We start from the raw sequence: 20594 nt of genomic DNA on the forward strand, positions 1-20594 counted from the left end.
GATATGAGTGTGATTGATGTTAGCTGCTAGCAATTGTTAGCAATCACACTCCTATCATGCTCAGGCAGCAAGTACATGCACATCACTTCCAGCCTCCCTGTGCCCTTCCCCCCCTACTTACAAATCCATGCTATCACACACACACATATTCATTAATTTACTCATTCATTCCCTCATTCACGCATACTCGTTCATACACCCTCCCCCACCCATACCTGAACTGCAGATCTTCTGGTGACGCTCGTAGACTTCCGTGGGGGCCGCTGTTTCCCTCTGCGTTGCTCGAACTCTGAGTGGACTCCTCTTGTCCTGCCTAAGGGAAACAGGAAAGGAGTGGAGTCATGTGATGTACATTCACGTGACTCCACTGGGTTCCAAAGTAGCCTTGACAGAACAAGAGACACTGCTGAGCAACACAGAGGTAAGCAGGGCCCCTGTAGATGATTACCGTATTGGCTCGAATATAGGCCGCACTTTTCCCCCCCACTTTAAGTCTTTAAAGTGGGGGTGCGGCCTATATTCGGGGTCTAGCGCCCGACGCCGGGCAGACAGCGGGGTTAGGATACAGATCCCCCGCAGCGGTGCAGGGGACCTGCATCCTACTCCCCGATACGCTCAGACAGCCTCCCCTGCCAGCACTTCCCACGGGGGGGGGTGCCGGCACGGGAGGTTGTCTAAGCGCATCGTGCGGACCGTCCGCACGATGCGTTTTACCTCTGCCCACCCCCGACTTACCGGAGCAGACTCCCGGGTGTCTTGCGGGGCCGGTGGGAGACATCTACGCAATACGCGTATGCAACTTCCGGTACCTCCTCAACCGGTAAGTTGAGGGGGGGGGGCAGAGGAGGACAGTGGCAGCATATCTCGGGGGGGGGGACAGTGCCAGCATATCTCGGGGGGGGAGGACAGTGGTAGCATATCTTGGGGAGGGAGGACAGTGGCAGCATATCTCGGGGGGGTGGGGGGGAGGACAGTGGTAGCATATCTCGGGGAGGGAGGACAGTGGCAGCATATCTCGGGGGGGGAGGAGGACAGTGGTAGCATATCTCAGGGAGGGAGGACAGTGGCAGCATATCTCGGGGGGGGGCAGAGTGGCAGCATGTTTTTTTTGGTGCTTTTTTAAAGAAAAAAACTTTTTCTTTAAAAAAGCACCAAACTTTTAGGGTGCGGCCTATATACGGGGGCGGCCTATATCCGAGCCAATACGGTATTTCCGGTAAAAGAATCTACAACCACTGTATAAGACGCACCCAATTTTTAGACCCCCAAGTTTTCAACAAAAGGTGAGTTTTATACATGGGGAAATATGGTAACTCTCATTTCTCATTTTCACACCTGCATGAAACTTTAGCACAGTACCCACATCTTAATTAGTCATTGGTCTCATCTCAGACATGCCTATGCCATGCATGTTTGATCTCCCTCTCTGTATTGCTACCACTTTGGCTGTATGAGGCTGTTCCACATACCTAACAGCCTTACAGTAGGTTAATAAGATGACAATATATTATGGAATTACTAACTCGACTGATTAAAGCAATGTCTGAGTCATAAATTCAATTTAGACTGCATATTTCACCTGTATCCACTTGTTTTAATTTGTCCTCTTATTAAATATAGACAATGCAATTGATTGCTGTGTAAGTAAGTCGGGAGTCCTACTAGTTTTAAATGAAGAATGGTATTGCAAGAGCCAAGATTAAGTTACCATGTTACAATCTCACGCCTCTCTTCAGTATCTATCGAGGGAGATACCTTTTGTATATTGTACATTATTGTGTATATTTGTTAATATTGTGAAATAAAAAATGCTGTGCTTTCAGGAGAGAGACTTAGGTGTGGATGCTGATCAGCACTTTAATGCACTAGAAGTAAGTGCCTCACTTCTCAGCCCCAGCCGCACACCATCCGTATCCTCAAGGAGCTCGCACAAATCCTCACAAACCCAGATGTCCGAACCTACATGTAAGTAACACTATTTGTTTTTAGTATGGATAGAGTGCGGCTAGTTCACCACCAATCAGATTTATTTAGGTTTATACCATGCACTGCAATGTGAGCGTTTAATTTGGCTTTCCCCATGTGGCGTTGGCAGTGAAGACGGTATTTAGAAACAGATGCCATCCAATGCAAATAGCCAAGGGGAACTATTTAGATTTAGCAGAAAGAAAAGCAAATCTAGTACTCCTCAAACAAACAAACTGTATAGAAATATAAAAAAGCTTCAAGATTTAAAAATAATAACACCCCTGTTTTTAGATAGATAACAGATAGATATTGGATGTTGTAAATGTAGCTACTTACTTTAAAAGTCTTTATTAAGTTATTTGTTATATAAAACACAGGAAAATAAAACATGCCATTATTAAATAAATCATGGTTCAAAAAAAGGTAAGACTCCAATATTGTGACATGCTGAAAAATAATAACAAAGAGTATATAGGAGCAAGTGTTCAGAAGAATAATTTAGAAAAATTAATTATTTGGATAGCATGACTTTATTCCTTCATTATCGCTTGCATAAAATCATCTAGTGAGTTAAAACGTTTGGCTTCTTTCAGCTACTCCCACAAAGCTGATTACAGAATCCAGCAGTCAGACCTTGCAAGGAATACCCAGAATGCCACTTGATGTAGCCCTGCAAAGAATGAATCAGCCTGTCTCAATTCAGGTATAGAACACATCATGAAGGTGTCATACAATACACATTATGTTAAGACAGGTCTCTGTATAACCATAAACATGCACCACATAATCTAAGGAAGTTCAAAATCCCCTAATCTGGTTAAATGTCAGTACTGGATTGTTTTTTTCCTTAAATCTTGGACGTCAAGTGTACTGTTACTAAGAAATGTGTCATGTGTAGACGTACAATGGTGGCTTCCTCCCACACTTTAATATGTGATTTCTGTCGAAGTGATGACAAGAGGGCTGGTTGTTTTTGGAAGCTGCTGGATGTCACAGTGAAAGGAGCAGGCCATCAATTCACACACTCACGTAGCTACTATTGTTGTGTGGTCTTGCTTTGGATGATTCTTTCGGTATGGAGCTGTAGATTCTACTTATATCTTTTTTTTGCACATTGCAATTACAACAAAAAAAGCATGAGACAGTCCCCGGTAAAATGCGTTAACCCCTTCAGGACCGGGATTTTTAAGCTAGGGTGTCGCTAAAGGACCGGAGCCGTTTTTGTGTTTTTGCCATGTCTTTCTTCAACTGTAATTTCTCTCTTATCAATTGGTGCACCCACACAAATCATATATTGTTTTTTTCAGCACAAGTAGGGCTTTCATTTGAAACCATATTAAGCTGGGTAGTACATTGTTTTATTTGAAATAAACTGGAAAAAGTGGGGAAAAAATGAAAAAAATGCATTTTTTTACAGTTTTGTATACATACAAATTGTACACACATTGAACCAATGGGAAAAAATTATCCCAAATATATTCATTAAGTTGTCCTGATTTGGAAACCACCCAACATGGCCAGGATTTTTATCTATTTTGACCAGTATAGGGGAAAATATTGCAAGGCATGTATTACGTTTTTGAAATGTAATTTTTTTCAAATTTGGCATGGTAGTCTAATAACTGCAATAGTTGTCACAGATACTGATTATCCCCCCAAAATTATATGTTTATGAACAGTAGATAAGTCAAGGTGTACAACTAGGGTCATTTTGACACTTTTCAAACAGGGATTTTATCGCCAATTGCTGCCAAATTTTGAGGTATTTTTATATTTTTTTATTTTTTTTTGCATATGTTGCAATGTTGCTTTAGATTTTATATTATATTTTGTATAGAATATGTGCAACTGCAGAACAAAACACCAAATTGTGTTCACCAACATCCCCCGGTTCCAACAAGGCCTCACATGCATGGTTCATGCAATTTTTGAGGAAGCTATGAGGGCAAAACTGGAACATGCGCATTTTCGTTTTCACATTTGGAATTTTCAGAAATTGGTTTCCTGGGCCCATATCCCATTTGGGAGATTTTGGAAGCCCCCCAATGTAAATTACCCCATAAAAGTATACATTTATGAACAGTAGACAAGTCAAGGTGTTCAACTAGGGTAGTTTTGACAGTTTTCAGTTAGCCATTTCTTCACTGATGTCTGCCAAACTTCACAGGGAAATTATTTTATTGCGTTTTTAAGGCATACATTTCAACGTTGCACTGAATTTCTTGCACACCATAAGTGCAACAGTGGAAGAAAGCACCACATTTTGTTCACCAACATCCCATGATTCCAACAAGGCCTCACATGCATGGTTCATGCATTATTTGAGGAAGCTATGAGGACAAAACTGGAACATGTGCATTTACATTTTTTTAAATATTTTTTATCAGATTACTTGTAAGTGACAGGTTTAGGCCGCTGACATCAATCAGGGAGACCGATCAATAATCAGCGACTTAAAATGTCACCGACAAGTGATCAGGTAATAATTATGATTTTTTCATTTATTAATAATTTGTTTTTTCATAATTACCCTAGATGACCCCTCTCTCTTTGTAGAGCAGGGTCATCCGTGGGCTGCCATAATGATCCGATCACTCCTATTGGCCAGGAGCGATCTGATCAGCCCAGCATTTGACCTGGAAGCACCCTGGACTTTCAGGTCAGTGCTGTTATTTATTTTATTATTATTATTATTATTTTATTAATTTTTTTAAATTAATTTATTTTTTAAAAAAATTTTATTATTATTTTTTACATTTTTTTTTTAACTCTTTCAATGCTGATGCTCCATTGAAGCACAGCATTGACTGGTATTTAGTCCCCACAAGCTTGTGGGGACTAATATTAACCCTTGCAATGCTGCGATGGGGGTCATACACAATCACAGCATTGAAGGGGTTAATTGAGGAAGAGGAGGGTAGGGGTTAACTGAGGAAGGGTGAGGGTGGGGGAGCTGGTCTCCACACTCATGTGGAGACCAAAGAACCCTGTCTCCCTGTCCCTGAAGCTGCCTCTGGCAGCTGGGACACAATCTCCAACAGACTGGAGATTGTAGGGGAGGAGTCTCTCTGATCAGTCCTACAGGACTGATCAGAGGACTTCTGGGGGCTCGTTTTTGCTGTTGCTGGTCTGCCTGGGTTTCCAGGCAGACCACCAGCAGCAGAGCCCCCTACAAAACGGGAATTAACCCCTTCAATGCCGCCATCGCGGCATTCAATGCCGCGATCGCGGCATTGAAGGGGTTAACGCTGCACTGACGCTCTCATGGAGCGATCAGGCAGCAGGGGGGTGTTGGATCAGGCCCCCACACTTGTGTGGGGACCCATTCAACAGCCCCCCCCCTTCCCTGAAGCTGCCTGTGGCAGCTGAAACCGCGATTGCAGATCTTTCTGCAATCGCTGTTTCTGCCTACAAAATCACTCCGTGGGAGTGATCGTAGGCATGGGGGCGGGCTTAGACAGGCTGTGCTGTCTGCCCAGGAGTCCTGGGCAGACAGTAGCAGCAGCGCCTCCACGATCACCGCGATCGTGGTGATGTGGGGGCGTTTTTTGGAGGAGACGTACCTGGTACGTCCCGGTCTACCGGTGACCAGTAACCAGGAAGTACCAGGTACGTCCCGGTGCTGAAGGGGTTAACATGAATGCAGCTGACGGTAATTTTACTCTTCGAAAATAGTATATCACAGCTACTACCATCCACGTGACTGGGATAATCACTCTAGATTGGGTTTCCAGACACTTGACCAGAGTGTTGATTTTTGAAGGGACCCTAAGTGACGTGAATGTGGCTTAATAGGATCTCCACACTCCATACCGTGTGTTATTTTCTTTTTACCATACTTTATGCCCCTTTATAATATAGATTTCTTCACTATGAACTATGCATCACACAGGGTTAACTCAAGCCTTCTGGTAGGGACATTTTCAAGGCATGGGCTTTTACAATGCAAAATGAATTCACATAGTTGAAACCACAGCTATCCTAAATAAATGAATCACAGTTTGCTTCAGCATCTGGCTCGGAGATGTAAGTGATGGAAGAATTAATTAAAAAAAAAAAAAAACATTAAGATATTTAGTAGAAGCAGAGGTATTAGTGGACCATAAATAAAACATTTAGTTGGGGTAAAGTGAAAGGAGAGGGTAAAAGTGAGAAGTGGGCATCAGTCGCAACAAACCTTCCGCTTTTCATCAATCATACTCATTATATTCATGTATACTGTTATACTCAGCGCATTAGCTCTTTTTATACAGACTCCGGTACCTGCTCAGTCACGTGACCTGCTTCAACAACAGCTTTTGGAGCAAGATCCGCTCCCGAACCAGACCTCTCCTCTAGCCCAAGTAAGTCTTCCTTGCCAATTACAAATCTTTTAGATATGTAAAAAAAACCACTATTAGCACAGACTCCTACTGAGCCGTACGGAAATAACAAAACAGCCAGTCTGTGAGGAAACTGTACAGAAGAGAGAGAAGACCAGTAGTTGCAACATGGAATAGAAAGGCACAGACAGCTAGGGGGAATGAAAACGGATAAATATGCCAGAATTCAATAGATATTATAAGAGACGGGGTTAATTCATGTTTTTATTGTGGACCAAGAGAGGCAGTTAAAAAAATCCAAATAATGCAGACTCAGATTTTCAGAAGGTAATGAGATGTATGAACTATTTCCTGTATCACCAGAAATAAATGATCGCATTCATTTTTACTGTGCATGTTATTTTAAGATAATGTTATACAAAACAAAGGAATAATTCAGCACATTATCTTAAGATAATATTATGCTTCCATGTTAGACTGATCTGCAGCCCCAACAAAACTGTTTAGTAAAACTGAGCAAATATCCCAGGTTAGTAGGATTTCTTAAATAAATCAATTGTAATTATATATTGTTCCTATCTTTATTTTAAATACACACTTTAATTTTAAATGCATTTGCATTAGTATGCCATAATAATCTCTCTGCTCACTGAATTCATAAACCAACAGGCTGCTGGCAAGTAGCAAGTTTGAATTAAGCACCCACACGCACACACACGTACACACACGCACACACGCGCACACACCTAAAACCCTATCCTGTGTGTCCCTCTCACCCCCAACCCACATCTGTTTACCCCAAACTCAAGATGGGAGTTTATGCCTCCCAAAGGCAATTTTTGGAGCTTCAAACTGAGGGGTACCCCAAAATGTATTTTACTACCCCCTGCCTCACTGCAATTTGTTATGTTACATACTACTTGTTATGTCCTGTCTACCAATTGTACAGCGCTATGGAATTTGATGGCGTTATATAAAACAATAAATAATAATAATAATAATAATTAGACCTGTAATTAATGTTTTACACACTTAAACATTTACATTATGTATTTCTAAACAAAGCATGTGGAATATGTATTTGTTTAGGGGATTTAACAGCCTTGCTAAGGGTGGGGTGTGAAAAAAAGTAGATCAGATCAGGACAGCAAATGTATTAGATAACATTAGCCATTTAATCATCTCCATGGTTCTGTCAGAGCAGGATAACTTTTCCTGTTTATTCTTCCGATTGCTGTATTTATCTGTAATGTGTGAGTACTGCACTTACTATTCCTGGAATGTGGAGCATGCTTTGCAGTTCCAATAGATTTTGTACTCGATCAGAAATGTTATTATTGGGCCAGAAAACGTGATCTGTGGTTTTGCACTGGCCCGTAGTGTTGTGCAATTAGCGGAGCTTTGCTAAAGCATCATTAAAGGTAGTATTAGAAATCAGGTGCATAGATGTGAATGAAGACATAGCTCTCCTGCCTTACAGCATGCTGAAAACATGATGGGAGACCACTGTAAAGATCTTTACAAAGTCTTTACAGAACCTTTGATGCCACTAATTCCCACACATTCATAAATAATATCACCACTAAGGGAGGTACGGGACTATTTAGATTCCCTGTCTTACTGAAGAAGGCCAAAAAAGTAAATGAGGAATCATATAGGAAAAACAGGCTGCATATCATCTGGTATCTCACTAGTGTCGTCAGCTGAATACACCTATATTCCAGCGACTTTTTTTACATTTCTTATTTTTTAAGTTTTCAGTGCAGTTTGGTGTGTTCCAAACCATAAAGAGCCAGCTAGAGCAGAGGACACAGATTCTCCAGGCCAATATACGGTGGCAGCAGGAAGAACTCTACAAAATTCAGGAGCAATTAAATATGGTTCAGGATTCCAACTTACAGGTGAGCCATTGATGCAGCTGATGTTATGTCGCATATATAACACACCCTAGATGAATCTTGTCGTTCTAGTGACATATTGCCATATTTCCATGCTGCATTTGGAAGCGTTATTTTTAATACTCCATGAATTAACTACTGAATAAACAGACAGATAAATAGATGTTACATTCCTTGCAGATGTTTTACGAGACACCAGATATGTCATTGAACTACGACAGCCTGCAGCACTCAGACCCTCAGCAAGCATCAGTCCAGTCGAGGCCCACCAGCATACCCCAGCAACACCAGATCATTTCCAGTCCTCCGACTCAAGGACAGATTGCAGCTTCCCAGATAGGAAGTTTTCTTTCATCCGGTCAACAACAGAGAGACCCCACTGTAATCTCAAATAGGGTACTATTTTTAGTCATCTGTGGGTTTTTTGGCAATGATAATCCTTACTCTTAAGACATCCTTCATAACATCTTGGAAATCACCCGCAAGGTGAAACTCCATAGTGTGGAAGCAGTGCTGACCGTAGTATATTTTATTAGCCTTTTCTTCTGTGTTTATGCCCAGTCCAACATGGTGCTGTTTTAGGTTTCTATAACTGAATGAATGACATAATCAAATATGATACATTATCATGCATACCTTGGGAGCATACTGTATATTGTAAATGAACATTTATGGCGTGCTGTTTTGTTTCAATAGTGTAAAACCAAACCTTATTTGATCGTTATGCAGTGCAAACGTCTCTCATGGTCTGTGATCAGTAAGGGTTTAATCATATCTTATTTCCTCGCCATGGGGAATAACAACCATGTTAACAGAAGCAGGTTCTGATCGTACTGAAATAAGGTGGCAAATAGTAACCTTGATAATTATTTCAGAGCTTTTCAAATACATTAACAGTGGCACTGCAAAGAGTAAGACTAGAAGATAGATGATCTCCGTGTGAGGCATTTGAGGGCATTGTATTTAGGATTGCATTTTGCACATGTAGTAACTCATAGATTTCTGTGAAAATAAGGTCAGTTGTCATATTGGTAACTGGTTTGCAGGCCTCTGCTAACAGCTAACTGAACAATGTTTTCCAGGTTCAAAAATCTATGAGGAATACTCAAGGAATTCCAAGCAGCGACCAACCATCCAACGGTAACAATGCCTCTCAACTATTATCACAGAGTTTGACAATAGCACCACCTTCTGGTCCACAGCAGGATAACAGCCAGTGTCATACAGCTCCAGACTTCAGTCACGACAAACACTTAAGGTAAATTGTGACAGTAAAGGGACGTTTCCATGAATTGCATTTATTTATGTTATGATAAAGAAACATATATATATATATATATATATATATATATATATATATATATATATATATATATATATATATATAAATATAGAGGCGATATGATATATTTATATTATTTTTTATTTATAAATGTCATAATAATACTAGTGTAGCAAAAGGAAATAGTTACACATTTGGAAATGCCCAAGATTTCCATCCCTTTGTAAAAACAATATATACTGTCCCCTTCAGCATACCAAGACTACAATGCTATACTTCCAACTTTGTGGGAACAGTTTGGGGAAGGCCTTTTCTATTCCAGCATGACTGTGCCCCACTGCACAAAGCAAGGTCCATAAAGACAAGGTTGGATGAGCTTGGTGTGGAAGAACTTGACTGGCCCGCACACAGCTCTGACTTCAACCCCATCAAATGCCTTCAGGATGAACTGGAACGGAGATTGCGAGCCTTCTCATCCAACATCAGTGCCTGACCTCACAAATGCTCTGCTGGATGAAGGCACAAAATATTCCCACTCGAAAATCTTGTGGAAATCCCAGAAGAATGAAAGCTGTCATAGCTGCAAAGAGGGGACCTATTTAGAATGCAACATCATAATGTCATAAATGTCCCTGTTTGTGTAATGGTCAGGTGTCCCAACACTCTTGTTCATATAGTCAGAATGCCTCAGTTTTAAGTCGTTTCTGGGTGTGGAGTCATGTAAAGGCTAGAGTGGTTGTGTTTCAGAGCTCCCATAATTAAATTTTTGAACCATTTCTTATATTGCACCTGCCAGAAAGAGACGTGATGGCTGAAAGGCGACCTAGCATACTACCAGCGTGAGCTATCACTATTGTTTATTAAACTATTATTCGCTACATCCCCTCCTACATCAATAATTATGTTAACCTACTACATTTTTTTACCCACTGGCTCGGCTCATCATCACAGCCTGCACTTCAAGTAAAGGTGCCATTTGTTAATTGACCAGGAACTCCACACACAATGCTACAAAATATGCTGGTGTTTTATAAACAAACAGGGACAATGACATCCATGTGTGATTAAAAAGGTGCACAAATCACTCAAACAGAAGTTTCGCAAAATTCAGTGATGAATAAATAAATATCACAGCACAAGGCTTATAACAGTGGGGTTCACCTCAATATTTGTACTTTGGACGACTTTCTTTTTAGACATGTTCTTCATTAACCCCTTCGCGACCTTTGCCGGTTCAGGACCGTCATGACATGAAGGTCGCTAAATGACCTTTGACGGTCCTGAACCGTCATAAAATTAAATAAGCTTAGAAAGTGATCAACGATCACTTTCTTCGCTTAAACGGCGTTACTGTAATGCCTCGATGTCGAGGCATTCAGTAACGCCGAGATCGCCATCGGGGGCCATGTCTGGCCCCTCCCCGGGGCGTCAACAGCCGCCATACATTGTATGGCGGCGGACGCCCGTTTTAAAAGCGTTTAGGAGGCGATCGACGATCGCCTCCTAAACTTAAATGGTGTCGCTGGAATGCCTCGATCAGGAGGCATCCAGCGACACCAAACACTTACCTTTGGATGGGCTGTGACCGCTCCGGAGAGCGGTCACAGCCGCCGCTGCCGGTGATCTTCGCCATCAAGCAAGATGGCGGCGGCCGGGAAAATAAACAATAAAGATGAAAGAGTTAGCTAGACGGTCTCCAGACCCTCTAGAGAACTCTGGCTCCACTTGCAGGTTGAATACAGGTACTGCATTCAACCATGCAAGTCAATGGAACCCAGCTTTCTAATCACTATGTGATTAGTAAAATATTCAAAAAAAAATAAAAAAAAATAAAAAATGGAAAAAAAAAAAAAAAATGTGCTAACATTTAAAAATAATTATGCAGTGATGTCACTAGATGAACCATCCAGTACATTGCAAAATGTGTAAAAAAAAATATAAAAAAAGTATTAAAAAAATAAAATAAAATAAAAAATAAAGTTTATTATTTTGAGCAAGTGCTAAAATTTCAAAAAAAAAAAAAAACAAAGAGTTAAAATAAAAGCACTTCAAATACCCAAGGGGTGTCTAATATATATAAAAAAAATGGCTGATGGGGTAAATTGGAGTGGCCAAGCTCAAAGATAGGGCATAGGTACAGACTGACCAAAATGGAGAAAAAAAGCGCACTTCCCAAATGTGGCATTTTAAATCTCAAACAACCCGACAAACCCATGCATGTCGGGTATCACTGCACTCAGGAGATGTTCCTGAACACATATTGGGGGGTTGTTTGACAGTGACATATACCAGAACCTGTATATCTATAATTAAAGTACAATTTGTGTGAAAAAAAAAAAAATATATATACTATTACAAAGTTTGACAAAGTGTAGTTCTATAATTGGTGCATGGAAAGGGTTAAAATAACAGCATTTGGAATACCCTGGGGTGTCTAGTTTTCAAAAATATATGGTTTGAATGGGTTAAATTGAGTTAACCGGCTTCAAAGATATTCCAAAGAGGAGATGGAGGCAGAATGACCAAATGACCACCTGGATTACGCATGCCCCAAAAGTAGCCTTTTACCAGCCAAACAATCTGACAAACCCATGCATGTGGGGTATCGCTGTACTCAGGAGATGTTCCTGAACACATATTGGGGGGTTGTTTGACAGTGACATATACCAGAACCTGTATATCTATAACTAAAGTACAATTTGTGTGAAAAAAAAATAAAATAAAAATACTATTACAAAGTTTGACAAAGTGTAGTTCTATAATTGGTGCATGGAAAGGGTTAAAATAACAGCATTTGGAATACCCTGGGGTGTCTAGTTTTCAAAAATATATGGTTTGAATGGGTTAAATTGAGTTAACCCGCTTCAAAGATATTCCAAAGAGGAGATGGAGGCAGAATGACCAAATGACCACCTGGATTACGCATGCCCCAAAAGTAGCCTTTTACCAGCCAAACAATCTGACAAACCCATGCATGTGGGGTATCGCTGTACTCAGGAGATGTTCCTGAACACATATTGGGGGGTTGTTTTACAGTGACATATGTCAGGACCTGTATATCTATAACTAAAGTACAATTTGTGTGAAAAAAAAATAAAAAAAAATACTATTACAAAGTTTGACAAAGTGTAGTTCTATAATTGGTGCATGGAAAGGGTTAAAATAACAGCATTTGGAATACCCTGGGGTGTCTAGTTTTCAAAAATATATGGTTTGAGGGGGTTAAATTGAGTTAACCGGCTTCAAAGATATTCCAAAGAGGAGATGGAGGCAGACTGACCAGATTTGTTAAAAAAGATTTGGAAATCATAAAACGCTGCTTGTACTTATTGCCCTATAACTTACAAAAAACAGCAAAAAAAACATAAAAACATTGGGTATTTCTAAACTCAGGACAAGTAGTAGAATCTATTTAGCTAGTTTTTTTACTTGCTTTTTTAGGTGAGTAAAAGATTTTTCAAATAAAAGTCATAAAATGTGTTTTTTTTTTCAATTTTTCACCATGTTTTTTTATTTTTTTTATAGTAAATAAGATGATACGATCAAAATAATGGTATCCGAAGAAAGCCCATCTTGTCCTGAAAAAAACAATATATAACTTATGTGGGTACACTAAATGGGTGAGGAGAAAATTACAGCTGAACACAAGCACCACAAAAGTGTCAAAACAGCTGCGGTCCCACAGGGTACAAAACGAAAAATGAGCCCGGTCCTTAAGGGGTTAAACATATGTTTTGTTTTGTTTGTGTACATGGTGTTTTGAATTATAGTTACATGAGAAATGTACTATGTAGGTTAGTCTGTAGGAAATCTTTTCACTTTTGTTTCTGTCTTCCAGATTGTTGCTCAGCCAACCCATCCAGCCAATGATGCCAAGGCCCTGTAGCACAAGGCGATCCTCTGACACCGGACATCAGTCCAAGTAATGGAACAATCCTACATTTTTGAAAGAAACACTTTTCTACCCATGGGGGTGGTCTGGCCATTTCTAGCGCGCACACTGCTTTCATAAACGCTGTAGGAAAAGTGCGGGATGCCGCTATATATGAAGTTTGGTTAGATATTGAACAAAACAAAAACACCGTATCATCTGTGTGTAGTTGCACAGTCTTTCTGAATAGCTATATACAAAGCAGCAGTTGGCCAGGCAATGGTGAACTACATTCAATGTGTATTCAATATTTTATTTATTGAAAATCTATATCTTATATGAGAGAAATTTTCACCAGCAATTGTCACTAGCCAAAAGATCACTTAACCATTGGAAAGTGCCTCGGTTCTTTGCTGCTCTGCCGGTGACTATTGTCACCTCCCATTGACATCTGCCCATTAAGCTAAGTACTGCTTCAGGTTTCCCCTCATTCTTTTATATGATATACCCTCACTTTGTAACTTTGTAACTTTGCAACTTTGTAACTGGTGATGGGAGTAAACTGGGCTCAGTAGACTTCGGTTTATACCGTATTTGCTCGATTATAAGACGACCCTGATTATAAGACGACCCCCCCCAAAATCAAAATATTAATTTAGGGAAAAAACAAAAAGCCTGAATATAAGACTACTCTATAGGAAAAAAGTTTTACTAGTAAATATTAATTCATGTAAACTAATTTTCATATTTAATAAAAGCTATGATTGAGAAAAATATATTTTTTATTTCCTTTTATTTGCCCCCCCAGTTATGCACATCTGCCCCCAGGCTTGCCACTCTGCCCCCAGAAATGCCTTATACCCCCCTATTTGCCACTCTGCCCCATGATGTGCCTTTTAACCCTCTATATGCCACTCTGCCTCCAGAAATGTCTTATACCCTCCTATATGCCACTGTGCCCCATGATATGCCTTTTAACCCCTTATATGCCTTATACCCCTATATGCCACTCTGGCATATAGGGGGGTTAAAAGGCATATCATGGGGCTGAGTGGCATATAGGGGGTTAAAATGCATTTCTGGAGATATATATACTGCTAACAGCAATCACACTCCTATCAAGCCAAGGCAGCCAGTACATGCTGGAACCTGGGGATGTTAGAAGTGTGATTACAGCCTCCCTATGCCATGCTACCACCCCCACCCCCCTTACACATCCATGCTATCACACACACACTCATTCACAAACATTTAAATACTCATTCATTCCATTAATCACACATACACACACACGCTCAAACCCCCCACCCCCTTACCTGAACTGCAGATCTCCCACTCGCAGACTTCTGCAGGGGCCCGGCTGTGTGAGCAACTTCTCTGGCCCCACCCCCAGAGGAAGGAGGGGGGAGGTAGAGTTATGTGAGGACTTTGCTAGCTTCCTGTTTCCTGCTTCTAATAGCAGAGACGCTGCTCGCGATCAAAGCCCGGTAAGCAGCACGGCCGAAGCAGAATGAGGTCTGATTAGAAGACGACCTCGACTATAAGACGAGGGGTATTTTTCAGAGCATTTGCTCTGGAAAAAACCTCGTCTTATAATCGAGCAAATACGGTACATAAAAACTGATTTTGGTGCAGCATTTATAAAAAAAATGGCCTTGTTGCCACAAAAAGTGAATTAGCTTTTTAACCAGTTGATGTGATACATGATGGTGTTCAAGGATAGTGTTATTATGTTCATAATGTTGTTAACTGTTGCTTACGTGGAATACATAGCTTTCCTGTAAATCTCTGGTTGCTCTAGGGAATAGTGCTTTGTTGTCTCTTTCCATTGCTCCTCACATGATATGTATTCTACCCGTTTTCTCATGACTGGAACATAAAGTGATGAGAATAGAATAACTTTCATTACTAAAAAATGTTCACAGCTTGTTCCTCATGGGTGGGTTCCTGTTTCAACAGATGTTTTCCCTTCCCATCATTGCCATCATATTATTTATTAAAATATAACTGTTCTTGTCCTTTCTGTTTCTTTTAAACAGATACTCGCAAAATGTGCAAATTTTTCGAAATTTAGAGGTACAAACTTCGAGCAATAACACTCCTATTTTGCTCATGGGTCAAGCAATATTGCACCCCGGATTTCCAGTAACGCATTCATCCCAGAAACAAAATTTTCAACCACTGCAAGTCCAACAACCACAACAGCAGCAACATGGGCAGGTGAGAAAACCTACTTCCTTTAAAAAATAAAAAAAATTGTTATTTTAAGAGCTATCTATCAAGTAGCACCAGATCTGTGCATGGTCAGGTTTGAATGGTGTGTATTCTCACAGAAATGAGAGGAAATGGGCACAGAATGTCTGGCATTTTACATTTTTGTTTTCAAGGAACAGTTCTAATAAAAAATAAGTAATAACTGTGTCTTCAAATAAAGCCGTAATGCAATTAAATTATTTAGAATTTAGCTCTGGACAAAAAAGTAGTAACAAGATCATCAGTCAACGAGCTGCAGGGATATTTTGTGAAAGCCATGCAGTAGAATATCTGGGACTATAGCTGCATTCTAGGAATAGGACTTGGGTGGCTGACACCTGGCACTGGAATGGATAATTTTATCACATTAAAACCATTTACAACCTTTCACAAAAGTTACTTCCCAACATCAACTGAAAGTTATGCTGAACTTTTATGTCTCGTTTTGAATTTAAACTTCAAAACTTGGTTGCACTGTATATAGTGTATCATTATGTGTGTATTCTCAAATGAGCATGTGCATTATTATTAGTATTATTTATTGTTTTATATGAAGCCATCATATTCCACAGGTCTGTACAATGAGTAAACAGGACATAACCAGTAATATATAACAACAATTGGACTTACAGAAACAAGCGGTAAAGTGGGCCCTTCTCAATCTAGAGGCAGTTAGGGTGTATTACACAAGAGGTAAAAGAGCCATTGTTAGAGAAGAACTAGCCAAACTAGTATAAGTGTTGTCCAAAGGAAAGGGATTAGCAAAGGTGAGCTAAATGAAGATGAGAGGAAGGGCGTTAACACACATGTTTGTAGGCATCTTTAAAGAAGTGCATCTTGTGGGATTTTTTGAAGGCGTGAAGGTAGGAGTAAACATGGATAGGTCGGGGGGGGATTCCAGAGGATGGAGCAGCCCTTGAGAAATCTTGAAAGCTTGCATGAGAACTAGAATCAGAGCACAGGCCAGACGGAGATCGACGTATGAGTGGAGAGACCGGGTAGGAGTGTACTTGGAGATGAGTGAGGAGATGTAGGAGATGTAGGTGAACCACCATGAAGATCTTTTAAAGTAAGTCAGGATTTTGAAGTGAGTCCTGTAGCATTCAGGCAAACAGAGAAGAGACTAACATGTGCATGCGTAGTCTCATGCATCTGATTTGTCTCGCTGCATAGTCTGATGCTTGTTGACAAGCTAATGTGCATCACTAGCTGGATTGCAGAAGACGCTAGTGATGTTCTCATCAAGCCGTCTTTAAAAGGGAACTGCATATAAGATCCACTTCTAATAACTTTGCCCTTAAACTACAAGGTTTTTTTTCAAGCAATTGTCAATTAAAAGCTAACTTTTTCCTTCCTGACGATAAATTCTCTTGAACCAGCAGGTGCCAACATCCAACTCTTTACGGAATGAGCAGTCTGACTCTTTGCTTTTGCCCACCTATTCCCAAGGGGCTATTGGATTTCTTCAACAGCAGCGGATTACTCCAAGAAGAACTAACAGTCTGTCTGAAACTTCAGGGGCAAAATAGCCATTATGGTAAACACGGACATGTCTCTTTTCCACATGGATAGGAGGAGAATACACTGTTTTCTGGATTATTGTATATTTGAGACTCCAACAATAGTCCTCAGCGTGGGGAAGCTGCTGGTGATGTACGTATTGTTAAATGAAGCACTGGATGACTGGTTAATTTGTTTACGTTCAGAATTTGGATCAGCAGCTAGATGGAAATCATGTTTCTGCATTGAGGACCAACTCTAGTAGACATATTATGGAGAACACACGCTCTTTAACTAAATATGTACATTTTTCTGTGTCTGTCAAATCACTGTGTAAAAGTAATGAGCTCAAAAACAGTTAAAAAAGGCAAAGTACAAGGCATATATAGATAGTCTATATTGCACAGGCTTACTGCGTTTTATTTTTTTGCTAGTGCTGCGCACAAGTTACAGTAAATTGTAGTGTCTCACACTTTGGCCTTACGTCCGGTCTGCCCCTTTATACTTCTGTGCCACACAAGGCTGTAAGGGGCCTGATATATTTGTAGGATCCCCTCAAGGTCCCGTCAAGATGTCATCGCCAGCCACTTTTTATTTTAGGGGTTTTTTTCAGTATGCAAAGTTAGCTATACTTCAGTGTGGAAATTCAGATTTTGCCAAAAGCAGTCAGAGTGCAGTAAGATGTTTTTAATTTACTTTATTAGAAGATGTTTTTAAAGCTGCAACGGGATACCTGTTTTCTTAAAAATGCTGATTCTTATAAGAGGACTTGCAGGCTTTCCTACATGATAGAGCAGAACTCCTCAAGTGTTTTAAAATATCTGAGGGGTTAAGCATTATATTTACCAAGTTGTTATTATCTTGCTTGTTGCGTAGCTTTACCTGGATCCTTCTATGACGTTCCAGCTATGTAGATAAGTCAGGCAGCTAGATATTCTAGAATGGTAAATATACCATTAGCCTGATATACAAGGGACAGTGACTAAACATGATGCCAATATTTGGATTATGCATTATTTGTTACATTTTGTTTCAAGACAAACAAGTGGGGATGCAGAGACCTATTTTTATTATTTTTGTATGGACTGCTATGTTGAGATGTTTCTACACTGAGAATATTGTAGTGTATTGTACAGTTATTGTAATAATGCCCTATTTCTTTATAAAATTAAAAAAGGTAAAGGATGTTTGTGGTGTTATTTATATAAACTCTAATATATTTGGCCACAACCCAGGAATTGTTGCTTTTTCTTAAAGGACAAAAAATATCATACAGAAGGCATAACTATATATGAAAGCATGGTTGTGTAGTTCCTCGCACCCGCCCCATGCAAAGCTCTCGCATTATTCAGTTGGGAGTCTACTACAATCGAAACAGACTTCAGAGAAGAGGAGGTTCGAAATACGTCGTTGTCTACACTGGCCCCTCGGGCAAGTGCTGCTGGGCTTCAAAATTAGAGACAGAAATCACCCACTATCTGCCCATCATTTGATGCCTGGTGGCTAGATCTGTTCTGTTTATTTATATTTAAAATGTAAATGTATTTCCTACAGTAATATACTGAATGTTGGGGAGCGGCAAGGGAGGATATTCCACTTGCAAGCTCCTATTTTAGGAATATATGGGGTATTCCGTCTCACTATATGGCCTTATATTGCACATCAAAGTACCCTAATTACATTGAGTCCTTTCAAATCTGAACATTAAGAGAATCTTTGATGTATAGGTGGGCTTAGTGATATATGGCCATACAGTGTGACAGAATATCCAGTATTTTTGTTCCAGATAGGTGCTTTTAATAGTATTGGTTAGGTGTGCTTTGATTCCTTGCTTTGTTGTATGTACATGTTGATCATTTCAGCAGCATCCTAAAATGTGAAATTATATGCTTTTTAGGGTGTGCTTTTTTTTTTTTAGTGTGCTTTATGTCCCCCGGGCACTCCAGTCCCAGGGAGTGAAAATAGTCTTTCTCCCCGGAATCTCCTTCTAGTTGTTGTTTAAGGTGAGTTAACTACTGGGTCCTTTCTCTATCAGGCACTGCACTCCTTTTTCCACCATGCTGCCTCTTGCTAATGGTGCAATAACAGGCAAGGGATAACGGTGGTATAGGTGTTTGTAGCAACTGTGGATATATAGTTGCTAATTGCCTGTGACTTGTGATTGGCTGTAATGTGAATGTTCCATGGAAACAGACAGAAGACAATACGTATGTGTTGCTGGCCAACAGTACAAACCAACGTTTGGATTTCTCAGGAATATTGAAGTGTTTATTTCTGCAAAAAGATGGCATGCTTTAAAAAAAAAAGAAGCAACCTACATATTTATTAACCCACTAGTTGCAAATGTGAGTTGGCAAGGTGGGATGCAAACTTACATGTGTGTACCTCATTAGTTTATTTTGTTTGTTCACTTATACTCATTTATATATATAACGGGGGTTTCTTACTTATTTTGAGAGTTTAAGCAAAGGAAATGGGAGCTGTCATTAAACTCATGTTCTTTGTGTAAAACAAACGGTGGGTGACTGATGTTGAGTCTGTCAATCGAGTTACTGAATAGATGTTTTATGAAGGGCATAGACATACAATAGGCTCCTGTAATGTAGGTTTTTCTGCTCCTCTGAAGAGAAAGATAACATGAGCCATGAGCAGAAATGTAAATGTTATAGTATGTAATAGTATAGTATGTAAGATCTAGAACTGCATGTTGAGACAGTTGAGAAAAATGTTTCATAAATAAAAACAGCTATAATGAATGCTTAACGTGACCGTGAGCACTTACAATCAATAAATGTTTTGTTCTCATATAAAATTATGGCAACACAAATCAAAATTGAACTAACTTTAATTGCTAAATCTACATACAAAACTTGCAAGTCTTAGGTATCACATTTAAACTATAATAATAAGCTTGGATTTTTTTTTATTTCAAATCCAATTTTTTTTTCTACATTAAATGAAAAATGTAGAGGAAATATATTGAGGGAACACACAAATTGGGTATATAATTTTTGTTCTGTTAGCAATGTAGTTGTGGCTGAAACCCCTAAACTATAATTATTAGTGGTATCTGCATACAGTTGGTCATATATATATTGGTATATTTCATTCTATGTGTTGAATAAGAAGCTAACATCACAGTGCCATAAAAAATTGGAGGAATAATTTATAAATTGTTTTTTAAATCAAATGTTGTTAATTTACATAAACATATAATGATTTAGCCTGGGGGGTGTAATATTATAAATTTATGTTCTGAACTATGAATGATTGACATCAGCAAAGGAAAGGGGACTTATCAGTAGCGTACCTAGCGGGGGGGGCGGTCCGCCCCAGGTGCCGCTCGTCAGGGGGGTGCCACGGGCTAGGGTGACCACGTGTCCCGAGGGGGTAGATAGTGAGGAGGGAGGGAGGGGGGGAAGATAGTGATGAGGGGTATAATATCCCTTTTAATGCTTAGGTATCTAATTAGCATGTTGTCTGGTGCGTGGCAAGTTTCC

At 39.8% G+C, this 20594-nt stretch overlaps 1 protein-coding gene across 1 annotated transcript in view; it reads left to right on the forward strand.

The window, feature by feature from the left end:
• The window catches only part of NPAS2 (neuronal PAS domain protein 2), a 45089-nt gene extending 27504 nt beyond the window's left edge, over nucleotides 1-17585 (forward strand). Inside the window, exons 13-21 of the mRNA XM_053455986.1 lie at nucleotides 1824-1965; nucleotides 2562-2671; nucleotides 6222-6311; nucleotides 8045-8191; nucleotides 8369-8584; nucleotides 9271-9446; nucleotides 13309-13392; nucleotides 15381-15561; nucleotides 16974-17585. Of these exons, the coding sequence (XP_053311961.1) occupies nucleotides 1824-1965; nucleotides 2562-2671; nucleotides 6222-6311; nucleotides 8045-8191; nucleotides 8369-8584; nucleotides 9271-9446; nucleotides 13309-13392; nucleotides 15381-15561; nucleotides 16974-17123 (1296 nt within the window). The 3' untranslated portion in view covers nucleotides 17124-17585. The remainder of the gene's footprint in view (nucleotides 1-1823; nucleotides 1966-2561; nucleotides 2672-6221; nucleotides 6312-8044; nucleotides 8192-8368; nucleotides 8585-9270; nucleotides 9447-13308; nucleotides 13393-15380; nucleotides 15562-16973) is intronic.
• The last annotated feature ends 3009 nt before the right edge of the window (nucleotides 17586-20594 follow it).

This window comes from Spea bombifrons, chromosome 2, assembly GCF_027358695.1.
Source record: "Spea bombifrons isolate aSpeBom1 chromosome 2, aSpeBom1.2.pri, whole genome shotgun sequence".
Taxonomy (NCBI): Eukaryota; Metazoa; Chordata; class Amphibia; order Anura; family Pelobatidae; genus Spea; species Spea bombifrons.